The following is a 21,267-nucleotide window of genomic DNA, read 5'->3' as shown; positions in this document are numbered from 1 at the left end:
GGGTCTCTCTGAGGTCGCCACATTAATTGACTTCGCCTTTGTGAGCGATTCTGCTGAAATAAATTGAAGTAGATCCAAAATGTGCTGCTTATAAATGCTGGTGTGACCAAACCCTTAACCATATAGTCCATGTTGCATCACAACAAGAGCTGTCAGACAGGATTTAATCTGCCCAGTTTAACTACATTATCTATATCACTGATTTGGAAGAGAAAACAAAGGTGAATGTTGAAGTCTGGAGTTCAGTCAGGGCTGTGTGAACATGTGGTTCAGTAATGGAGCTTCTTTCAGCTTCACTAAACCACATGTTCATACCGCCCTGACTGATTTATCTGTGTCTCTCTGTAAGTTTGGTTTGGTTTGTCTGTAATTCTCTGTGTGCCCTCTTATCATCTGTTAAGCCATATTGAACATTTGCTAGTAGCATAGTTGCAAACTTATGAATTTTGTCTGAAAAATCACCTGTATTAACATCATATGCCAACAAGAAAGCGGCACGTGGTAATAATTTCACATCCCCCGTGCCCCTCCCTCATTACCACCACTGAGGTGCCCTTGAGCAAGGCCCCGAACCCCAGCTGCTCCAGTGGAGCTGCTCAGAGGCCAGCAGGTCAGACTGTGGTCGTACTGGGCAGCTTCCAGGTGTGAATGTGTGTAACTGTGCGAATGTGATCAGGGCATTCCTGCAAAAGAGAGGCTTCCTCTCAGTGAAGCTTCCCTAAATAAATAAAGGTTAAACAAATGTATATCTGCCCTTGTGTCCTTGAGTCTCCGGTGCTGTTCTGGATGCAGTCCTACTCTTTGTAGCAGGGCTGGTTACATCCGTTTATTCCCATCCTCGGGAATAAATACTGTACCCTCAAACCACAACAAAAGTTGAGAAGCACTTGTTTTCTTGCTGCCTACGTGCATTAAAAGCTTTTGAACTTGTGTCTGATATTTTTGTGTGTTCAGGGTGGAGAAGCACTTGGTGTATCTCGTGATGACGGTAAAGTGTATTTATGTACTTGAAAGTGGCTTGTGGTCAGATTTAAGTGTTGAATAAATGCTCAGCAAACCGTTGTTCCTGTAATGGTTTTTGTTTGATGGCCTCCTGCTCAGACGGCGTCTAACCAGCCAAAACACACGAGTTTGATGAGTTTATTGATCCTGCGGTAACGCAGACAGACAGGAGGAGCTGAACACCAACTTACACTGTGGTACAAGAAAAAGCAGGAAGGGTTACCTGAACTTACCTGAAACACCCTGACATGTTGTTCTAAAGAGGAATTTTATCTCTTATTTTTTTTCTAGACAACTTCTACAAGGTGGAGGGGGCCAAGGATGCCTTAATCTGTGGGAACGGCAGCGATGCAGGGTGAGTGATGTTTGGTTTTCAGACTAATTCAGAAGCTGGGAAAATGTGGAGGTGGATGTATGAGCTGGACCCACCTCCCAGTTGAAGGTGGAGCTTCTTGAAGGATTTGAGGGTTTTGAGTGACAGATTCTAAAATGCGTTGCATTTGTGGGCTGTGTTGTCAAGAGGTCCAACTCAATCAATGAGCAAACAAGTTCCTTGTGAAAAGGATCATGTGATTGTGGTAATATCTTGCATAAAAAATGGGTCCAACAATAAGATTTTTTTGCCACCGGCCGGGTCCGGCAAGTGGGTCAAGAATCTTCCGACCCGAACAAAATTTCTTTAAACTGTGTGCCTGAACGCCATCCTGTACAGCGACTACAACGCCAGCGTGCACCTGTTTATGGTACCCAGCATGTGTGGAAAAAGTAGTATAAAGCCTTCAGTGTCTCCAGAGGGAGCTGTGTAAAGTCTGATAAATGTCCTCCAGTGATGTCACTTGAGTCGGCGTCGGTCGGGGCTGAAGACGACGAGTTTGAAACTGAAACAAATGTGTTGGTGTGGAGTTAGAAAGAAGGGAGCTCACCAGACCTCTGCAGCCCGCTGCTCGTCTCTGCTGCAGGCTTCATTAGCTGCTAATAACACACCCGCATCTCCGACTGAACGGGCAGTGGTTGAGTTGCATTGTGGGTAATGTAGGCGTCAGGTTTTAATAAGGAAGAAGAAATAAGAAATATATGGAATAAAAAAGACATCGATATCTTTGGTTCTGCTGCATCGATTTTGATTTTTTTAAAACTGTTCACCTTGAGTCTGATAGTGTGTTATTGGAGTGTAATGATAAATCTGTGGAGTACTCTCTTAATAATAATATAGGGATTTATGTCTCCATCTTGATTATATTTCTGGCTCTGCGGAGAAGGCTTTGAAATAGCATTTAGATCAAAAGAGAAAAACTTTTCGGAAAATATAATTTTGAACAGTTAAATAAATAAAATGTAAAAACAAAAAGTTAAGGTTTTGGTGGCTATAGTCAAAGTTCTTGGGGGAGATGGCATTATGCTGAAGGCCTTTAGACTTATGACCTGAGTATTTATAAAGTGGCCCTGTTTTCATCCTTTTACAGGATGATTTAAACCCTCGAACAGAGAACTCGCCCTGAAACTTCCTGTTGGGTCCTATCAGGGTCAGTCTGGCCAGAAACTAAACCTTTTCTCAGGGCTTTTCACACTACCTTCATCCATCAGCCCTGGGATAAGAGCCTCAACTAGCCCAGATCTTCCTACTGTATAAGCCTTTGTTTAATATCTACAAGTGTGAACAGTGAAACAGTTTCAAGATAAATATCCCTGGGCTTTCTGTAGCCTGAGGTTTAGATTAGCTCAGAGCTAAGAAACACAAGTGTGAAAAGCTTTTGTTTTGTCAGGGAGGAAGAGGCGCAGACATCACTGTCTCTTAATTTTCCTGCCATTCATCTAACATGGGGGCTTGTCACTTACAACCTTCAATAACCACTACAACATTTAGGCTTCAATTCATCTGAGTCTGTCTGATAACAACTGAGAACCAGGAAAACAGAGTATTTTTCGAACTGCTGATTGTTTTGAGTTGTTGGAAAATGTAAACAGAATAAAGATGGGAACAGATTTGGCTTCATTTGGTTCCCGTCTCATCAGTGAGACAGAAACCAAATAAACAGCAGGTTGAGTCTTCTGCAAATATTTTTCACAGAGGTAGAGCTGCTCTGGAGGCAGAAGATTTCTTATTTGTCGGGTAAAGCCTGAGCGAGTGGAGACCAAATAGTTATTTTTGACTAAATATAGCTGAGCTGATAATAACCCTGATAATAAAGGAAGAAGCGAAGTCAACAAGCTTTCAAGTAAGCTAACTAGTGAGCTGCTCACCTGCCAGTATCATTAATGTGACGGTCAAGAATGAATGACGAAAACAATTAGTTGTAGTTAGTCACCTCTACTTGTTATTCAGGTTGATCAGTCCTACTTGGTGAGTTAGCAAAGTTAAAGGAGTTCAGGAGAAACTTCTGTCAAAACTCCCTCTGATTGGCTGTTGGATTGGCACACCTTTAGGAAAATGGCCCCTCTGGTTGGATAACAGCAGGTGAGCGCAATTTCGAGATTGAGTAGGGAACATTTCATGGTGTTCGACTTAGTTCTTCTATTTTTCATTATTTTTTATCACTATTGATGACATGGAAGTCGTTGCCAGTCATGTTACTACTAAGAATACTACTCAGCCTATGAAAACATATGTGTTTTATGTGTATACATTATGTATAATGTCTTCTGTGTCTCTGGAGGAGCTTTGTCAAGTCTGAGAAAATAACCTTGATGATGTCACAGTGATGTCAACAGGGTTACACCTTCGCTTGGGCTTGAAGGCTACAAATTTATCCAGTATTTTTATATTTATATGTTACAAACTGGAAGTGTGGAGCTCTAAAGAAGTTCCCATTTACAAGACAGACAGGGTTTAATGAAGGATGGTACTGAGTGGCATTATGGGAAATGTAGGATCCAGCATTTTTGGAGCTTAACCCATACTAGGAACTAAAAGTCAGGACATCCTGGCCCTTGCTGTGTCAATTTTAACCATTATTTAAACAGTCTCTCTCAAGTGCACACAAGATGAAGGTAAATACATACAGGCTATATTTTAAGGTTTAAGAACCAACAAAAATCTCCTGGACTTAATTAATTGAATTCTGTTTAGCATTTTGATGTACTCTTCTATATCACACATTTTTTGAAATGTTTGCAGCTCTGACCAATTTGTGGTCGGTTCAGTGAATCAGCTCCTGAAACTCTAACCTGTGTCTCACATTTAAATCAGTCTCTTGTATAGTTTTGGCCGAGCTTCCTGCTGCAAAAAGCAGCTCTGTTGTGTCTCATCGTCTGTTTGAATCTTGCCGCCGGTACCATGTACTGCAGTGTTGTGTGACATGTCAGAAAGGACTAGTATCTGTGTGGACTGTCCACGCTGAGAGCAGGACGCTGACAGACTCTGAATGACACAGCTATGACAATACCGTGTGTGTGTGTGTGTGTGTGTGTGTGTGTGTGTGAAAAAGTCCTCCAACTCAAAGTAGCGGTGCCTCTGGGAAAACAGTTAGCCTGAGTTAGCCTGAAGCTAGCTGACCATGCCATGTGAAACCTGTCTAAAGATGCAAACATAGCTAGCAGGCTAACAGACAGCTAAGTCAGGAAGCTAAGCTTACGCGTAGCTCTGTGAAGGAAACCCGCTGCAGGGAGAGTCAGAAGAAGAAGAAGAGAAAGGAAAGGAGGTTCAGAAGAGGTGAAGCAGAAAGGAGTATGGGCGAAAGAGAAAAAGGAAGAGAAGATACAGAAAGAAGGAAGAAGACGAATGAGAAAGTAGATGGACGGAGGGGTATTAGAGGAGACAGGAGGAAGAGAAAGAGGGAGAGGAAAAACAGAAGGATAGGAAGATGGAATGAGGGCATAGGAGACTGGAGCAGATAACGGAGAAATAATAGGATGTGAATATATATATAGGAAAGAAGGGGCAGAAAAGAGGGGTCGCCAAAAACAGGAAAGCAGAAGGTCTTACAATCTCTATAGAGAGAATTAGAGCATTGATTGGATAAAAGGAGGGAAGATAAATATAAAAATTAAGGGCAGGAAGAAGGGTAAATAAAGAGAGTAAGAATGGACGGGGGTTTAAAGCAGGTAATGATAGTGTAAGGTAAACGAGGAGGAAGAGATGAGTAAAAAGAGGGAACAAAGAGGGCTATAAAGAATGAATATGGGGATAAGAGTGTGAAGAGAAGTTAAGAGGAAAGTACAAAAATCATGGAAAGAGGAAGAAACCAAAAGAGAAATGAGAAGACCCAAAAAACGAGTGGAAAGTAACAGGAACTTGGGGAAAGATGGAGGTGCAGAGAGAGAAACAAATAGACCGACTCCTTTGCAGAAGAAGAGGCGAGCGGAGAGTTGCAGGCTCCGAGGTCAATAAAACCTCAGCGCTGTGCTGTGTCAGTCACTCTAAAATCTCCTTCATACATCTTTAAAAACACTAAACCAGGACCACGATTGTTCTTTAACCTTAACCAAGTAGTTTAACCCTAACCACATCAGAAATATGTCATGAGAATAATTTCTAGTTTGTTCTAGAAGGCACAAACGATCGCAGTTGGGTTCAGTTTAGACGCAAAGTTTAGACTTGGTCAGGTTTTGGAAAAGATGCTTTGGGGTAAAATAACTACTTCCTTAAAACAATCAACATTGATTATTGGTTTCACACAGGAAACAAACCCCGGTCTCCTGTGTCAAAGTCCAGTGTTTGACCCATTACTTTTACTTTTGATTAGGTATATTTAATAGCAAAAACTTCAGGAGAATTTTGAGATCAACACTTCTGGAGTTTCATTCAGGCTTGAACTGATTTACTGTTGATCAGAATATTCAAATAATTTTGCTCCAAATTTTGCTCTGGCCTCTTGTTTAAGTTTGTATTCAACATGAGTCAGAGTCTTCGTTTAAGTCTCGTCTCAAAACACATTTTTATCTGAAAGCAGATCCTGATTTTACCTGAACTGGCTGTTTATTTTATTGCTTTTATGTATTTTATTTCTTTATATATCGTCACTCACTGTGGTATTTTATTTCTCTTGTTGTGAAGCACTTTGTACTTTGTTTTGATTTGTTAAGTTTTATAATAATAATAATCATAATAATATTAAAAATAATACCACCTTTATTATCTCAATGAAATGTACTGAAACGAATGTATATGTGACACAAAAAGGTAATTTATCATTTTGGCCGGTAAAAAATAAGCTTGGCCGGTGGATTTTTTTCATCTACTAGTCCCATTGGCCGGTGAGTCAAAAAGTTAACCTCGGACATTGAGTCTCGGCTGAAGAAGAGGCAAACCGTTGTCTTTACATGAAAACATCAACATTTTTATAGAAAACATATGTAGCATATTTATATAAAACTGAGTCACCATTGTCATATGTCTCACCTGTGTGTCCGTTTTTACCCTCTAACCCTCCACAGTAAAACGTTTGTCCCCCAGTCTGTGTCGGAGCCCGCAATGTGACCAACTTTCAGTGACGTGGACGTGTTCGTCATGGTGGTTTAAAGACTGAGATTGTGAAATATTTCCTCTCATTGGCGATCTGAACACTGTTGACTCACTTTGACTCCGTACAGAGTTAGCAGCCGAGAGAGAGAGAGAGAGAGAGAGAGAGAGAGAAGCTGCTGGAGGATGAAGGAGAGCGAGAGAAAGATGAGAGAGCGAGCAGTGATGACAGTGATGTTGATCACAGTGTTGTTTGCTTCCTGTGCTGAAGCTGCTCTGCTCACACATGATGCTGATTCGCCAGGCCTGAGGGCAAAGGTCACTGAGCTAACCCACGCTGACATACTGCGACTCATACCACCAGCCTCACACACAGAATCGCAGGCACTTTATTAGCTAAGTATAGTACATTTGTTTTGGGAACATTCGGTCACATCACAAGTTCTTCTTCACACAGTCAGAGTTACGGAAATCAGTTTAGAGGAACATCATCAGACTGATTTGCCATTTTGTTTTCACTCCATTATTCAGTCTGACATTGTGCTCATGTTGGGAGGGGGGAGTTATTTTGACCTAACCAAGGGCGAGTAAGATATCTGTCCCACTGACGTCATTCTCAGTTGACAGAAGCTGTGGTTGTAGCTGCTTGGAACAGTTGACGTCGGAGAAATACATTTAATATAAAGCCGTTATTTCTGTAAGTTGACTCACTCAAACATCTCATCCACACTTGTTGCCATTTATGTGGCCATTTTTCTGCTGCTGTTTTTCGTCCCCATTCTTAATCCTGTCTACATTAACTCGATTGTGTTTCCAACCGGGAAAACGGCCATCAGTAAGCGCATCACCAGACCCGTTAGGCTCGCTGAACAAATCCGAGATGCAGGCTGGGATTCAGAGGGCTGGACCCAGGAGAGCCATTTGCTGCCATTTAGTCTCATTCAGAATGAAAGGCAACTGTTGCAGAGCAAATAAGTAACACATACTATAAAGTAAACACAAAGACATTTTTGCTTTTCCTTTACTGTTTGTGCTACATTTGGGCTGCAACTAACAATCATTTTTAATGATTTTTTTATATTAATCTGCCAATTATTATATAAATAATTCAATCTATAAAATGTCTGAAATAGTGAAAAATCTTCAAGTTGGTTTTGTTCAACCAACAACCCATAACCCAAAGATGTTCAGTTTACTGTCATAGAAAAAGATCTGCAAATATTCACGTTTGAGAAGCTGGAACCAGTGCAGATTTGGCATTTTTGCTCAAAAAATTACTTAAACAATTCATGAATTTTAAAAATTGTTGCCAAGAAACTATTGCCACCAAGGTTTTTTACAAGAAGCAACTGTGAAACTGTCAGCAACAAATTCATTGATAGGGATTACAAATCAGAAGAAAGATTAGATACCATAAAGAGTTGGAGCAAAGGTAATGTCAAAATGAGTTAGGACAGAAACACAAGAAAACTGGATTCACAAAAGTATAGACTAACTGTTGAATTACTAACATTGTTCATTCCTGTCATGTGGGACAAAGTATCACCAGTAAAGAACAAAACGTTCCCATAGGAAGGATTAATCTAGTAAACACAGAGTCCACAAGAGTAGAAGTAAAGAGTAAAACAGTTAGCCCAACAGTAATTAACAGTTTCTTGTTGTATTAGCAACACATTAGCCTCAGACATCTAGTATAATGGTTAGCTTGGCTAGCTGTTTAACAAATCAGCAATCCCAAAACAGCTGAAATGAAAGAGAGTACCTGGAGATGGTGCTCCAAAAAGGGCATTTGGGAAGCAGATAAAAGATGTCGGATTGGATACAGATCTGACAAAATGGCGGATGTAATGTCAGGTAAACGTCTATGGAGCTAGTGGTTGCTACTAGCAACATATTGTTCAGCTGAAACCAACTGCTGGTGGCAGAACATGAACACTGTCCCAGCTGAAGTATATTTTACTTCTGTCAGCCTTCGACAGTGTTACTCTACAGCTGCAGCTGCTAAAAGTTTAGATAATAAATGAATACACACAAAGATCATCTATTCGTGTGTGTACAGTGGCTCTATGCTTCTTGATTGGTTGAATGTTGTGTAATCTGCATTTCTCCTGCAAATATCTATTCATCTAATATAAAAGTGAGATGCTACAAACCAGTAGAGGGAAGTACTGTTGCTATTTTTCTGTTTTGGTTGAGTTTCCTGTGTCTGCTGGAAGTCAAAGCCTGAGGATGAAAAGGCTGAAAGCAGCACAATGACAGGCGAACCTTTTATGTTATCCAAATGAACTGGAGGGTCAGCTTTACAAACTGAGACGATCTCTGTGTGCCTGACAGCGGCAGAGCGCTCACTCCAGGTATTTCTGCATTTCGCTGCGTCATGGCCTCGGCTCGCCTCAGGAGACAGCGTGTTGGCCTGGCTAAGCAGTCTGGCAACATCTGCCCGGCCGCGCTGTGCGCTCTGTCTGACTGCATCTGGCCGCGTGAGGCCGGGAACACTGCTCGCCTGAGGGGCGGGGTTACTGCGCAATCAAACCTCAAACGATGAATGTGGAAGTGAGGAAAGTGATGCTGAGGATGATGAGTGTATCTGCAGAGGTTCATTTGATTTATCAGCATTCGTTAAGTGCTCGTACACACACAGGATTGTTGTACCGTTAGGATGTTAAAGCGACTGCGTTCTTGTCTGTACTTTTGCTCTCAAGGCCCAAGTCAGTCAGTGCATTTATCTAGTGATAAATTAACCGTTTGGATTTTGAATATGTGGTTGATTTATCAAAATAATGTCCTCTTGAAGTTTTGCGCCGACATCTGTGTCGACTCGCTCTGGGCGAGCCAGCTCCAGCTAGCGAGCCAGATCCTGCGATGACGGCCAGTCAGCGTCAACGGCAGTCTGATCTCAGCAGCTCTTTGTTCCGTTTGCCAGTGGCACTGACGTCGCTGTAGTATTTTAAACACAAGTTATAATTCCTTTTGGAAGTTAAACTGTGGAGTTGAAATCTTTATAGTTGTTGCTGCCAAATGAGTCTCAAGGTAAAGTTATGGTTCATGTTTTGGGCTGTTAAAGTTGTACAACATCGCTGCCTTTGTGGACTTTTGACCCCTTTAAAAAATAATAAATACATAGAAATGCAAACACAGGCAGATGAGCGTATGATATTAGATTTTAAGTTCTGTATTTTTTCCATTCTCACTGAGCCAGAGGAAATAACAAAAATGGAAATGAAGTTCTGCAGATAATCAATTTAATTTCAGATCTGAAATGAAACATTTAAACTGAATGATAGAAAAACTCTAATGCTCCAATTCAAACGAGGTAAACCTGCTGAGTGGAAACCCACTAATTGGATGGATTTCAGTCATTCTTTAGAGAGTGGAGCCAATCACGGCCAGGTTCGGCTGTAACGCATTTAATTAGTCTGAAACTGCCTGGACAAAAAGGGGAGAGTGCTGAAAATGCAATAACTTTAAATTCAGCCTGTCAGACCAAATCATTTTAACAATGTCAGTAAATATTTTTCTATATACAGTGTTTATTTGCATAAAGGAAAATGTGGATATCAAAAACACGTGACCTATAAAATATGTGCGTGCAGTTTGTCATGTGACCCGCCATCACCTCGGCCCCGTCAGTAGTCTGCTGACATGCCTGCAACATGCCAACCACACGACCAGCACGCAGCAACAATACGGAATGACAGCCGGCCCGACGGGCTGCCTCGTTAGGGATGCTAATTAGCGTCCGTCGTTAGGGGCTCTCGTTACGGGAGCTCGTTGGCATGCAGCATTTGACCCGTGAGGTCACCGGGAGGAAGTCGCTTTGTGCTGCGAGGAAGTGATACAAGGCTGTTAGGAGCTGGAGGGACCCGGAGGGCAGGAGCCTGAATCTCCTGTTCCTCCTGCTGAAAGGAAGGCTGATTTACCAGGACAGCATCCAAACAGTCCCACTTGGTTTATTCATCCTGAGTCCGCGCTGCTTTAATGTGGTTTAAAAGTACCGAATCTTAGTCCCAGCTTGTACCTGTCATTTAATCATCATTTTTACATTTGAGACTTTGGCATTAATGAGTGTGTTCCAGTCACAGAATTATTTAAGCCAATATTCTCCTGAAAAATAAACAGAATACAAAAAAGCACCAAACATGTTTTTGAAAACATGTCCAAAATCCTCAAAGACATTTCTAGCCTTTAAAAATATTCCCTCCTGTATACAGTGAAGTAGAATTTTAACTCATTTCACAAGGTGAATTTCTCTTCCTTGAGCCAAAAAGACAGAAGCACCTGATAACATACATATACTTCACTGCACACTGGAATATTTCCAATATGGGCAGGATGGGAGCAATCTTAGCCAGGTGTTTGAATGCATTTCAAAATCCCTAAGTTTTTAAGTTCAACTTTATTTTCGACAAAACTAGCAGCTTAATTCTGTGACTGGAATGGAATCAACAGCGCAAAAATCTCAAATAAGAGGAAATAGAGGCACAAACTGGAGCTACAGTCAAACCAAAATGTTTTCTGCTGCTTCCTTTGGTCTGGGTTTTGGTGGCAGCAGGCTAAGCAAAGTAGCCCAGACGTCCTTTCTCTCCACTCGTGTCCTTCAGCTCCTCCTGGGGGTCCCAAGTCGTTCGCAGGCCAGATGGGATTTATAATACCAGTGTGTTCTGGGTCGCATCCCAGGTGGACATGCCCGGAAAACCTCCAGGAGTCCAGATCCTGATCAGTTCAGGTGGAACTGGCTCCTTTGAACATGAAGGAGCTACAATCTGCTGTGAGCTCCTCGCCGGGTTTCTAAGGCTGAACCCAGACACTCGCAAAGGAAAATTGGCTGCTTGTATGTGTGATCTCATTCTTTTGGTCACTACCCAATGCTCATGACCATACTGTAGGTGAGGACTGGAACATATTGTAGAGTGACTGGTAAATTGAGAGGAAAGGCAGTTACTATAAAGATAAACTTAACTTTGTTTATAGAGCACAACACAGTTGATCTGAAGCACAGAAAAAGAACAGAACAGAAATGGGTGAAAAGCAAACATAAAAAATAACTAATATAAAGAATATTACTGTTTTAAATACTTTAATCAAATACATTGCAAAAAAACATTATAATACATCTATAATGAACCTTGGCCAGTATTTTCATTTACATCAATTACATAAAAACATTTAAAGTCACATTTTCCAAACCCTTTACCAGTTTTGAGATTTCTGACTAAGCAAACTTTTGTTTCTGTTCAACTTACAGGTAAACATTTACTTTTTCAGTCACAGTAAAGCCACTTGGTGATTCAGTTGCCTAATTAGAGCATGTCTGTGTTGGTGCATTCATGGCTGCAGAGTAACATTGAATGTACTGACGGAGCTTTGTCTTTGGGAAATCAAACCTGAAAGAAAATCAATAAGCAAACATGGATGTCAAACAGAATCAGGTGGTTGCTGTTAGTTTTTTTCTGCATTTAAAACGTTGCTGTTCAACATCTGACCTTTACATTTCAAATGTCAGAGTTTCCTTAAATGCAACAAGAAGAAAGAGTTTTCAAAAACTCTTGATTTTTATGGTCCCAAAACGTGTCTGAACAACGTTGACGCTAACTGTGCTTCCTTTGGGTTCCACTTAGCATTTTGCTAACAACAGGCCTCTGGGTCAGCAGTATTACTGAAGCGTTTTCTTTCCACCAAAATACTGCATTGAAACATTGGTTAATTAGCAGGTAACACATGTTGATTAAAACTCAAATTCAGTTAAAACATTGATATGCATATGACTAGCACACTCTTGTGTTTTTGTTGCTAGGACGCCAACTTTTAAACGTGCGATAAACTTAAATTCCTTTTCAGCCTCTGGCTCACAGCAGATATGTATGTTTTCAATGAGAAATTCCATCAGTGCCGAGAAGCTGCGTTCCCATTATGGCTGGAAAACAACTCAAACCTTTATTTGCCCCACAGTGTGATGAGAAAATACAAGACCAAATTCTAAAGGTTGGGGTTTGGCTTTAATCATCATTGACCCAGCTTCCTCTCAGAAAGACTCTGCTGTCATCAGAGCAGTTAGCGAGAAATATGGCTCGACCCGACTCGAGGAAATAGCTGCCGAGGGGGTTGATTTTCCTGTAATACACTGCGTCGCATAGCTGATATTCATCATTCCATTAGCCTAGCATTCGCTGCTGGTGGTAGCCATGTCGATACACTACCAACTGTGTGTGTGTGTGTGTGTGTGTGTGTGTGTGTGTGTGTGTTTAGTTTGAGTTATGATCTCTCCGGGTGGCTGTGACTGTGACATCTGTCCAATGTTCATCCAGAGACAGAAAAGAGGCTTCCACCACCTAAACCCCCGTCCACAGGGAGATAACTGTGTGTGTGTGTGTGTGTGTGTTGATAACAGACAGGTCTAAAGCACTTGTGATCCTTTTGTTTATTTCTCAGTGCTATACCAGCAAAGGGAAAAGAAACTTTAGTAATATCCCACTTTATTTCTGCAAAGTATAACCGTTTGATCTGTTTTGGATATAAATATGCTCTTTGTGCTACTTCTTCTGCTACAAGTACTCCTACAATACTGCTTTCACCACTATTACCCGGGATGTGTGCTCCAGTCGACGACAAAATAAAAAGACCTGCAACTTCAGTTTGATTTCAACACCAGTTACTTTTTCTTCAGACTGAAATCTAAGAGTTGTTTTTTCTAAGGTGACTTACAAAAATGTCCAGAGCTGCATCAGTCTCATCCGTTCTACAATTTTTGTTGCAAGTTGTTGCGCTGGAAGATGACGTCGCCATTGTTAATCCCGGGTACAAAGCTCTGATTGGCTCAGTTGAAACAGCCATCACTGAGCACAATGGCCAAACTACTATTATTACTACTGCTACTAGTACCACTTTACTATTACTCCTACTTTTACATCCCTGTGCTTCGAGGAACACGTGGAGAGTTTCCATAGTTATTTGGTGACCGAAAGGCAGCGGAGGATGAATAAGCTGGATCAATTAAAAGTTAGCCAATCACTGACAACACTCAGTTATAAGAGCAACCCCCACTGGAAGGATAAAATGAACTTTATTGATCCCTGAGGGTAGAATTAGGTCACGGCCAGTAGAAATACATAGAGGTGTAGGCTGAAAAACAAGGTGTTAAGGAAAATTATGGTCTGCTGGGATGGAAGTTGACACACATCTGCTTGAATATCGAAAAACTTTCTTATAAGTGACACCAACACAAACACAAAAGTACAAGTGACACCTGACCTGTACACAAATACTCTCTCAGTAAACTGCTGCATGTGAACTAACTGGCCCGAGGAAAAACAACATCAGAGTCGACACTCTGACCTTCTCTTCCTGCCTACATCCAACTCCTTCAGACAGGATAATGTCGACCATCTTGATCATGACCCCCCCCCCCTCCTATGTCATCTGTGCTGACGGACCAAACCCTCCCACCACACACACACACACACACACACACACACACACACACACTGAATCATGGGTAACCAGAGGACAAATTAGAAAAGAGAGAAAGAAGGAGCAGCTCTTTTTACTCAGGAAGAGGAAATCTGATTTACCGTCTGATTTTTGACTCATTAGTTGATTTAATTCAGACAAAGAGAACTAGAACCATAAGTGGGATACAATTTTGACTATCTGTGATTTGTTAAATCTAAAACACACAAGTTAAATTCCTTTTATCTCCCGACTTTTCTATTTTTCTGCTTTCACTTAAGTTTCAATCAGGGGAGACTGATTTCAAAGAGAGTTTTTTACAATATAGAAAAAGCAACGAGATATTTTATGTAATGGTGGCAAATAGATTCCATCGTAAAATGTTTATTGTCATGGGATGACAACCCCATAAAGACACAAAGAAATATCCCCCAAGAAGTCTCAAAGAAGGCTGAGTTTCCACAAGAGCTGGAGGATTCCTGAAAACAGTCCAACCTGGAGTTAATGTCTTCAAAAATAAGAGAGGCAATACAGTTACGCTGAAGCTCACATTGAAGCTCTTTGTCATTCTTTGGAATGATGATAATTTTGGTTTTAACGCTTGAATCCCCTCGGGTATCAGACATATGGACACACAGACCTGAGACCTGCTTCAGGATACACCAGGACCCTACCAGACCTGCTTAGACTGAATATATGAGCGTTAAAGTTCGTTCTTGACCTTGGGAACAGTCATTTCACAAAACAACCTCAGTTTAATAATCTCAAAGTAAGTGTTTTCTGTTCCGATGTCCGTATCAGCAGGACATCTCTCCGTGCTTTCCAAAAATTACAAATCACTGTTGAAAAATAAGGTTTGGTTAGGTTTAGCCACAAACACCACTTGGTTAGGTTGAGGGAAGGATCATGGTTTCGGTTAAAATAAGTACTTTGTTACTTTATCGTCATGGTTACAATAATAAACACGTGGTTAAGGCTGTGGAACAATCGTGGTCATGCTTTAAAAAAACAATACTGACCGTTGGAAACAAACTGCGGTTTCCCGTGTTAAAGTCCGATGTTTTGTACATCCTGTAATTGCGTCACCTGACTTCCTGCTTTGCTGCCATCGTAATTACGGCCACGAGGAGGCTTTCAGCTGAAGGTAAACACAAGGTCAAACCACAGATTCTGTCGTTCTTAGACAGACTCGCGAAGAAGACGGTCTAACAAAATCTTATTTTAGAAAAGCTAAAATGGTTGAAGCTCAGAAAGACAGCTTGTAAGTATTTTGTCTAAAAGAATGAATATTGAGTCGGGTCCCAGACCGGATCTTAGTTTCTAGTAACCAAGACCAGTGAAGTCCTCTGTTTCAAATCCTGAGAGCAAGAACAGAGGTCTAGGCTAAAATGAATACAGGAAACACAATCAGCTGATACAGTTGTAATTAGAAAAAAAAATCATAAATGAAAGAGCGCAAGGATATGAAAAGTAGTAAGTCATCCTAATTTAACCTTTGCTGAGTTTCTTTTGTAAGTATTACATGAAGTAGCAACATTTTTTCAATAATTAACCTCATAAATGTCCTTTCTGGGCTTCCTTACCCAACCAGAAGCCCTTGCTGTGTGTGTGTGTGTGTGTGTTAAAGTCTGTGTAAACAGTCCGGCTGCAGGAGAGGTGATACTGAGGTAAATTATGGAGTCAGCATGAAAGATTAAACACGACAGAATCCACCCGGGAGACCGAGGAGGAAGTGGTCTCAGAGAAATGAATATTTATCGACAAGTGGCTTTATTGACACAGAATGAGTTGACACTGTTGACATGGGAGCAGATGGTCGCTGTGTGTGTGTGTGTGTGTGTGTGTGTGTGTGTGAGAGAGAGATCTGATCAATATTATCTCACGCCTGACCGAGCTATTTGACTGCTGAGGAGAGACTCAGACAGATGAACAGAGTGAAAGAAAGAAATACTGAAAAATAAAAACAGACTGCAGTGATGTCTCCATCTAAAGCTGGGATTAAGCTCCGTCACTCGACAGACGTCGCCTCACAATACATTTGTACCTTAGTGACAGGAAGTAGAAAGCCATCTCGGAGTTAACCTTAGAGAGAGTGCTGCAGTTCTGGATGAGCACAGGAGTCAATATAAATTATAGCTGCAAGATGATGACCAGTCTCAAAACTGTGATGTAAAAGATTTAAATAGCAGCACCGTCAGGAAAATAATTTCTATGATTTAGTCAGTATTTTGAAGTTGAATTGAATTTTGGAGTGCGTTTTGTATGATACTGAACCACTCCGCAAAGTTTGGAGCATTTTCATTTATGGGAAGGCAGTTATTGTCTGTTGGTTGACAAAAATGTCTCTGAGAGAAAGTATCAGCTGTCATCAGCCAGTCAAACGTTATCACCACTAACTCCTGTTGTTTTAATAATAGTACTCCCCCGTGGAAAAATAATTACACAATATCAAATGTTGTTTTTTTTACAACTTCTGTATAATAAAACTGAGCCATTAGTATCTGTAATTACACCAGTTCCATCCTAATGTGTTTGACAAATGCACTTCTGTTACATAATTTTAATTTTAAGTTATTGCATAATGTCTTTAGGGCCAAATATAATTGCTTTTACAGGTGTAAACACTGTTGTGCGGTGAGAGCCATTTCTATTCAGCTTTTTGCATTCAATAATGTAAATACATGGAAAACAAAAATGGGACAGGAATCCCAGCTCTTAAAGTGAGACAGATAAACAGAAATAAGGAAAGACCAAGAAACAGCAGGTTAAGACAGACGGAGAGAGGAGAATCAACACGGACAGAAAAGTTAAAACAGACAAATCTGAGATGTATACGTGGAAAGACAGAGAGAGAGAGAGACGGAAGTGAGTTCACCGTTGTGTCTTCAGTTTCTCCAGAGTGAGCATATCGATCGCCTGTGGGGCTGACGGGCAGATCCAGAGCTGATCTCAAACCCACGTCTTCAGTCCACGGTGGGCTCCTCGTCCTGCTGAGACGCCGTCCCCGACGCCCCCTCAGGCTCTATTTCTGTAGCGTCACATTATCCTCCCCCTATAAATCATTTGGACGCAGCTGGTGAAATGAACATGACTTAGCACTCTGCGCTATTCTCGAGGAATGCCAACAAGTGTCTGAATCAAAGCCAACGCCGCTTCTTCCCATACCGACACACATAGCTAAGTAATGAGCCACTCGAGAACTCGTTTCACAGGGATTTTACAGCAGCCGAGAGCAGTTGTCAGGCTGCTCTTCTCTTTTAAAATGCAGCCAGGCTCTCCACTGAAACTGCTGCTGAGGAAGTAAACAGTCGGCAGTCACAGGATGTTAAACCTCTCCATTAAAAACAGTGACAGTCAAAGTCTACGACGTTTTCGCCATATATCACCTGACTGATGTTCCACGCCAATGGTAGCACCAATAAAAACCCAAGAGCAACCCAACACACACATATCAGCATGCAATATGACCACGACCAGACATCCACACCAGTGGTTTTTATATTTCAAACATAACAAAAGTTTAAAAACATATTAAAAGTTAATATTAGATCTCTCCCAAACACCACATGGGTTTAGAAACTACGGTGTAAATAAACAACATTCAGACAATGGGATATTAAACCTTTGACTGAAACCGTGACGTATAAACTTCAGTGAAGTCGTGATGAACCTGATCAGACGTCGGACTGAAACCGTGATGAAGAAACTCTCAGACCGCAGGATATTAAAACTGCAACGCTAAAGCTACAACAAATTCTTTGAAGGAGCACTGAGACTACGAGACCACAGACTCTCCATTAGAAACAACACGACTGAAAGTGTTAAAGAACAGACTGGAGCCTGGGAAGCTTCTTGGCCCCCGATGTATGAGTTAGAAAAGGTTTTGCTGAGGATAAAGAGATTTAAAGCAGTCCAGAAAAGGTTAAGTGGCCTTTATTCCCTTTGGCTTTTCATTATAAAAAGTTAAACTGTGCCTGACACATTTTTCCTCCAGACTAAAGAAACTCTCCTCAGCAACATTTAGACCTCGTGGCATGAAAAGCTCCCCACGGAAATAAATAGAACGCTGGCATTTTCTGTAATGACATGTTAGACCATGAGCCTGCTGAACGCTGAGCACTGAAAGCAGTGTAATACTAAAAATGTACTTTCCTGAAACACCACGAACACCATCGGAGGCTAAACTGAAGCAAAGAGCTGTTCAATTAGAACAAATGTCAATGCAGTTCTTCATGTAGTTGATGTGCCACCAGAACTTTCCAGTGAAAATGTGACAAACCAACGAAATGTTCCATAACGACATTCATACCACATGATGGTAGTGTATTGGACGGAAATTCATTTAGCCCCCTTTGACCTCACACCTTTTCTTTAAGTTGCTTTCCCCCACAGTAAGCTATAGATGTCTAACATGCAATTTGATGTTTTAGGTCATTTTAAGGGAGCTATTGTTGAAGTAACTATGTGATTGAATACAACTGACGAAGGGTATACATTTTGAGAAACCCTACACTGAAGGGCTGAGACACTATACTTTCCACTGCTGCTCGTTAAACCTCCTGAAAACTTAGTTTCAAATCTTAAATACCTCTATATCACATTAAATGTTAGTGTCTGAATAAGCATCAAAACAAGAAACAGCCTTCGTTATACATTAGTGTGAGTCATTTTTGCCTTGCACACAAATTCAACCACTTGACTGTTATTTCACCACAAGCTACCGATGTACCAACCGTATAGACGTTACTTGTAACTAACAAGCAATGTACACATCAATTGTGTGTGTGTGTGTGTGTGTGTGTGTGTCTCTGTCTTATGCTTCTGTGACAGCTCATCTGACTGATATCAAAAACTTACCAGGAACATTTTTCCCCCTCTTCTTCTCCTTCTCTGAAAATGTAATCACATTTGGCTTTATGGCTCCAATTCAGAAATGTTCAGTTTCCAACTTCAAACCCTTATTTTCAGTCGCATGTTAATTAATTTGTGCTGCCCAGGGTGAATCTGATCCACTCGTTTCTTTGCACAGACTGTGTGCGCGAGCTCGCCCTCTCTAATATTAGTTTTGCGTTCAGTCTGAACACATCGTAACGCTCAGCTTATTCTGACAACAACTATTTATGGCATGCCTCGCTAACGCAGGTAGTGACAATTCCATAAGCCTCAAAATTAAGGGAGTGAAAACTCAGCTAAAGCAGTCTGTGGTTCAAAGCGTTGCAATTACACACCAGAATGAGCTGGACGAAGTTCAGGTTGCTCCACAGTGGCTTTAGTTTGCAACATGCCGACTCTGAACAGGAATGTTGATGAATTTCTTTTTCTTGGTTACTTTGAACGAGTCTATCAGGATCATGCTGGTGTGAACACTCATCAGTAGACTAACAGAGAGAGAGAGCGAGTGTGTGTGTGTGTGTGTGTGTGTGTGTGTGTGTGTGTGTGTGTTCTTACAAGTGCTTGGTAATCAGGATGGTTTAGATGTTCTAATGATAACACACTGGAGACGACTCTGTTATTAATGTGACCAAATGTGGTGATCAAAGTGCCACACACACACACACACACACACACACAGAGTTACCGCTCGGCTGTGATCAAAGCGCTGGTTCGTAGCCAGCCTGGTCTGTGCTGTGATGCTAACAGCTAGGCGACCCGCCTCGATAGTTTAGCTGCTATTTCAGGAGCTGCTGTGTCACTGATGAGACATTAAAACAGAATCAAAGCCTGAAGGATTTTCTCCACCTTCTCATGGAAACACTGAGAGCGCCACACTGACCTTATGTTAATGTGGACAACCCTCGGTCCTGAGCTCTGATTCCTCTGGTCGAGCATGACCTCCGACCTCTGGCATCCATTCTTTTGGCTGCTTGTAATGTTGATGTTAAAGGTTGGAAACACTGTATGTGCTCTAGCCAACATGAGCAGCCGTGGTACAAGAAAACAGAGCGTCTTCCATCTGTTGGTCAGATCTAATATGTACTCAGCCTGAAGCTAGATTCACGCCATGTGACCAGTGTTCACACCAGATGACCTAGGTGTTTCAAACAAGAGGTTTACTTCAACAGCTGTATGTAAGATTCATTTTGGGCTGAATGCTAATGTTAGCATGTTAACACACATTAGCTACAGATTTTAAATTAATTAATTTAACTCCATGATAGAAGCCAATGAAACCTGCTTGTTCAACAAAGATCTAAAGTTAATTTAGCCCATATTTGATTAGGGAGATTAGATTTAGATTTGATTAGGCTAGATGAGGATAGACTAAATTGGATTAGACGAAATTAGACTATGTTAGGCTACATTAGATTAGACTCGGTTAGATTAGTTTAGATTAGGCCAGGCTAAATTAGAGAAGGGTAGGATAGACAAAATTTGTATTTGAGATTAAAATATTACATAAATAATATTATATGAACTGATTAGAATATGGTATATTAGATTAGGCAAAACTGGATTAGATGAGATTAGATTACAATGGATTTGTTAAATTGCGTCATCTTCTGGACCCAAAAGCAGGACTCGGACAAAGGCTCTTTAACAGTTCAGATGGATTTATACATGAGACTAGAAAACAATGAGTTTGAGAGGGCAGGCTCGGAGTCTTGCAGCGGAGCAGGACAGGCAGACAGACCGGCTGGCAGGCAGAGACCCAGGGGAAACACCGCGTAGTCTGGATACGGACCGTCATGAGAGAATAACAAGCGGTAGACTTGGCTGTAGCGAGACAAACTGAAGCCTGGAGAGGAGAGCCGGGGTTTGACACCGCAGAAGCTTGATGAACGGATGAGTCGCATGTAGTGCTGACTGATGAATCGTATTGTCATCGCGATGTGAACTTGCTGCGATAAACACATCGCAAAAGACTGCCTGAAATCGATGACTAAGAAAAATCATTTACTTCAGGGATGGGTACCGAAACCTGGTATTTAACCGGCTGAAGACCGTAGTATTTATTGTCACGCTGCTCCTCCACAGACTCACAGTGAAGATAACTCGAACTGAGGACAACTACGCTCGTTACCGTACGGGCAATAAAATGTTAGCGAGTAAAAAGCCAGCACACCTGTTCAACGAGCGTAAACATGTAGAAAGCGATGTTAACAGAGAGAGCGATAATCTGCTCTGTCTGCAGCGTCTCGTGTGTTTTACACAACCACATCGCACTAGCTGGGCTAATAGCGAATTGTTACAAACAAGCTAAAACTAAGTATGTACGTAGTCTAACTGTTTATCTTAGTTTGCCACGTATCTTAAAATTTGGCAGATTCTTGTAAAGGTACTGTTGGCTGAGACAAACCAGCCTCCCCCCTCCCTCTGCCAGGTAACTCACCTGCAGTGAATCACAGCAGCAGCAGAGGGAGGAGGACTGGAGGACAGGAAGAAGGACTGATACTGACTGACGTCTTCATTCTTTCCAGACT

The 21,267-nt window shown here is 41.4% G+C and overlaps 1 protein-coding gene across 6 annotated transcripts in view; it reads left to right on the top strand.

The window, feature by feature from the left end:
- Nucleotides 1-21,267, top strand: part of LOC122866443 (sodium channel protein type 4 subunit alpha-like) — a 210,079-nt gene that overhangs the window by 82,355 nt on the left and 106,457 nt on the right. For all 6 annotated transcript variants that reach the window (XM_044176090.1, XM_044176089.1, XM_044176091.1 and 3 more), the window contains one exon: nucleotides 1,294-1,357. In XM_044176090.1, coding sequence (XP_044032025.1) covers nucleotides 1,294-1,357 — 64 coding nt within the window. The remainder of the gene's footprint in view (nucleotides 1-1,293; nucleotides 1,358-21,267) is intronic.

Source organism: Siniperca chuatsi, linkage group LG19 (assembly GCF_020085105.1).
Source record: "Siniperca chuatsi isolate FFG_IHB_CAS linkage group LG19, ASM2008510v1, whole genome shotgun sequence".
NCBI lineage: Eukaryota > Metazoa > Chordata > Actinopteri > Centrarchiformes > Sinipercidae > Siniperca > Siniperca chuatsi.
Note: the sequence above shows the minus strand (reverse complement) of the source record. Positions and strands in the feature narration are given on the sequence as shown.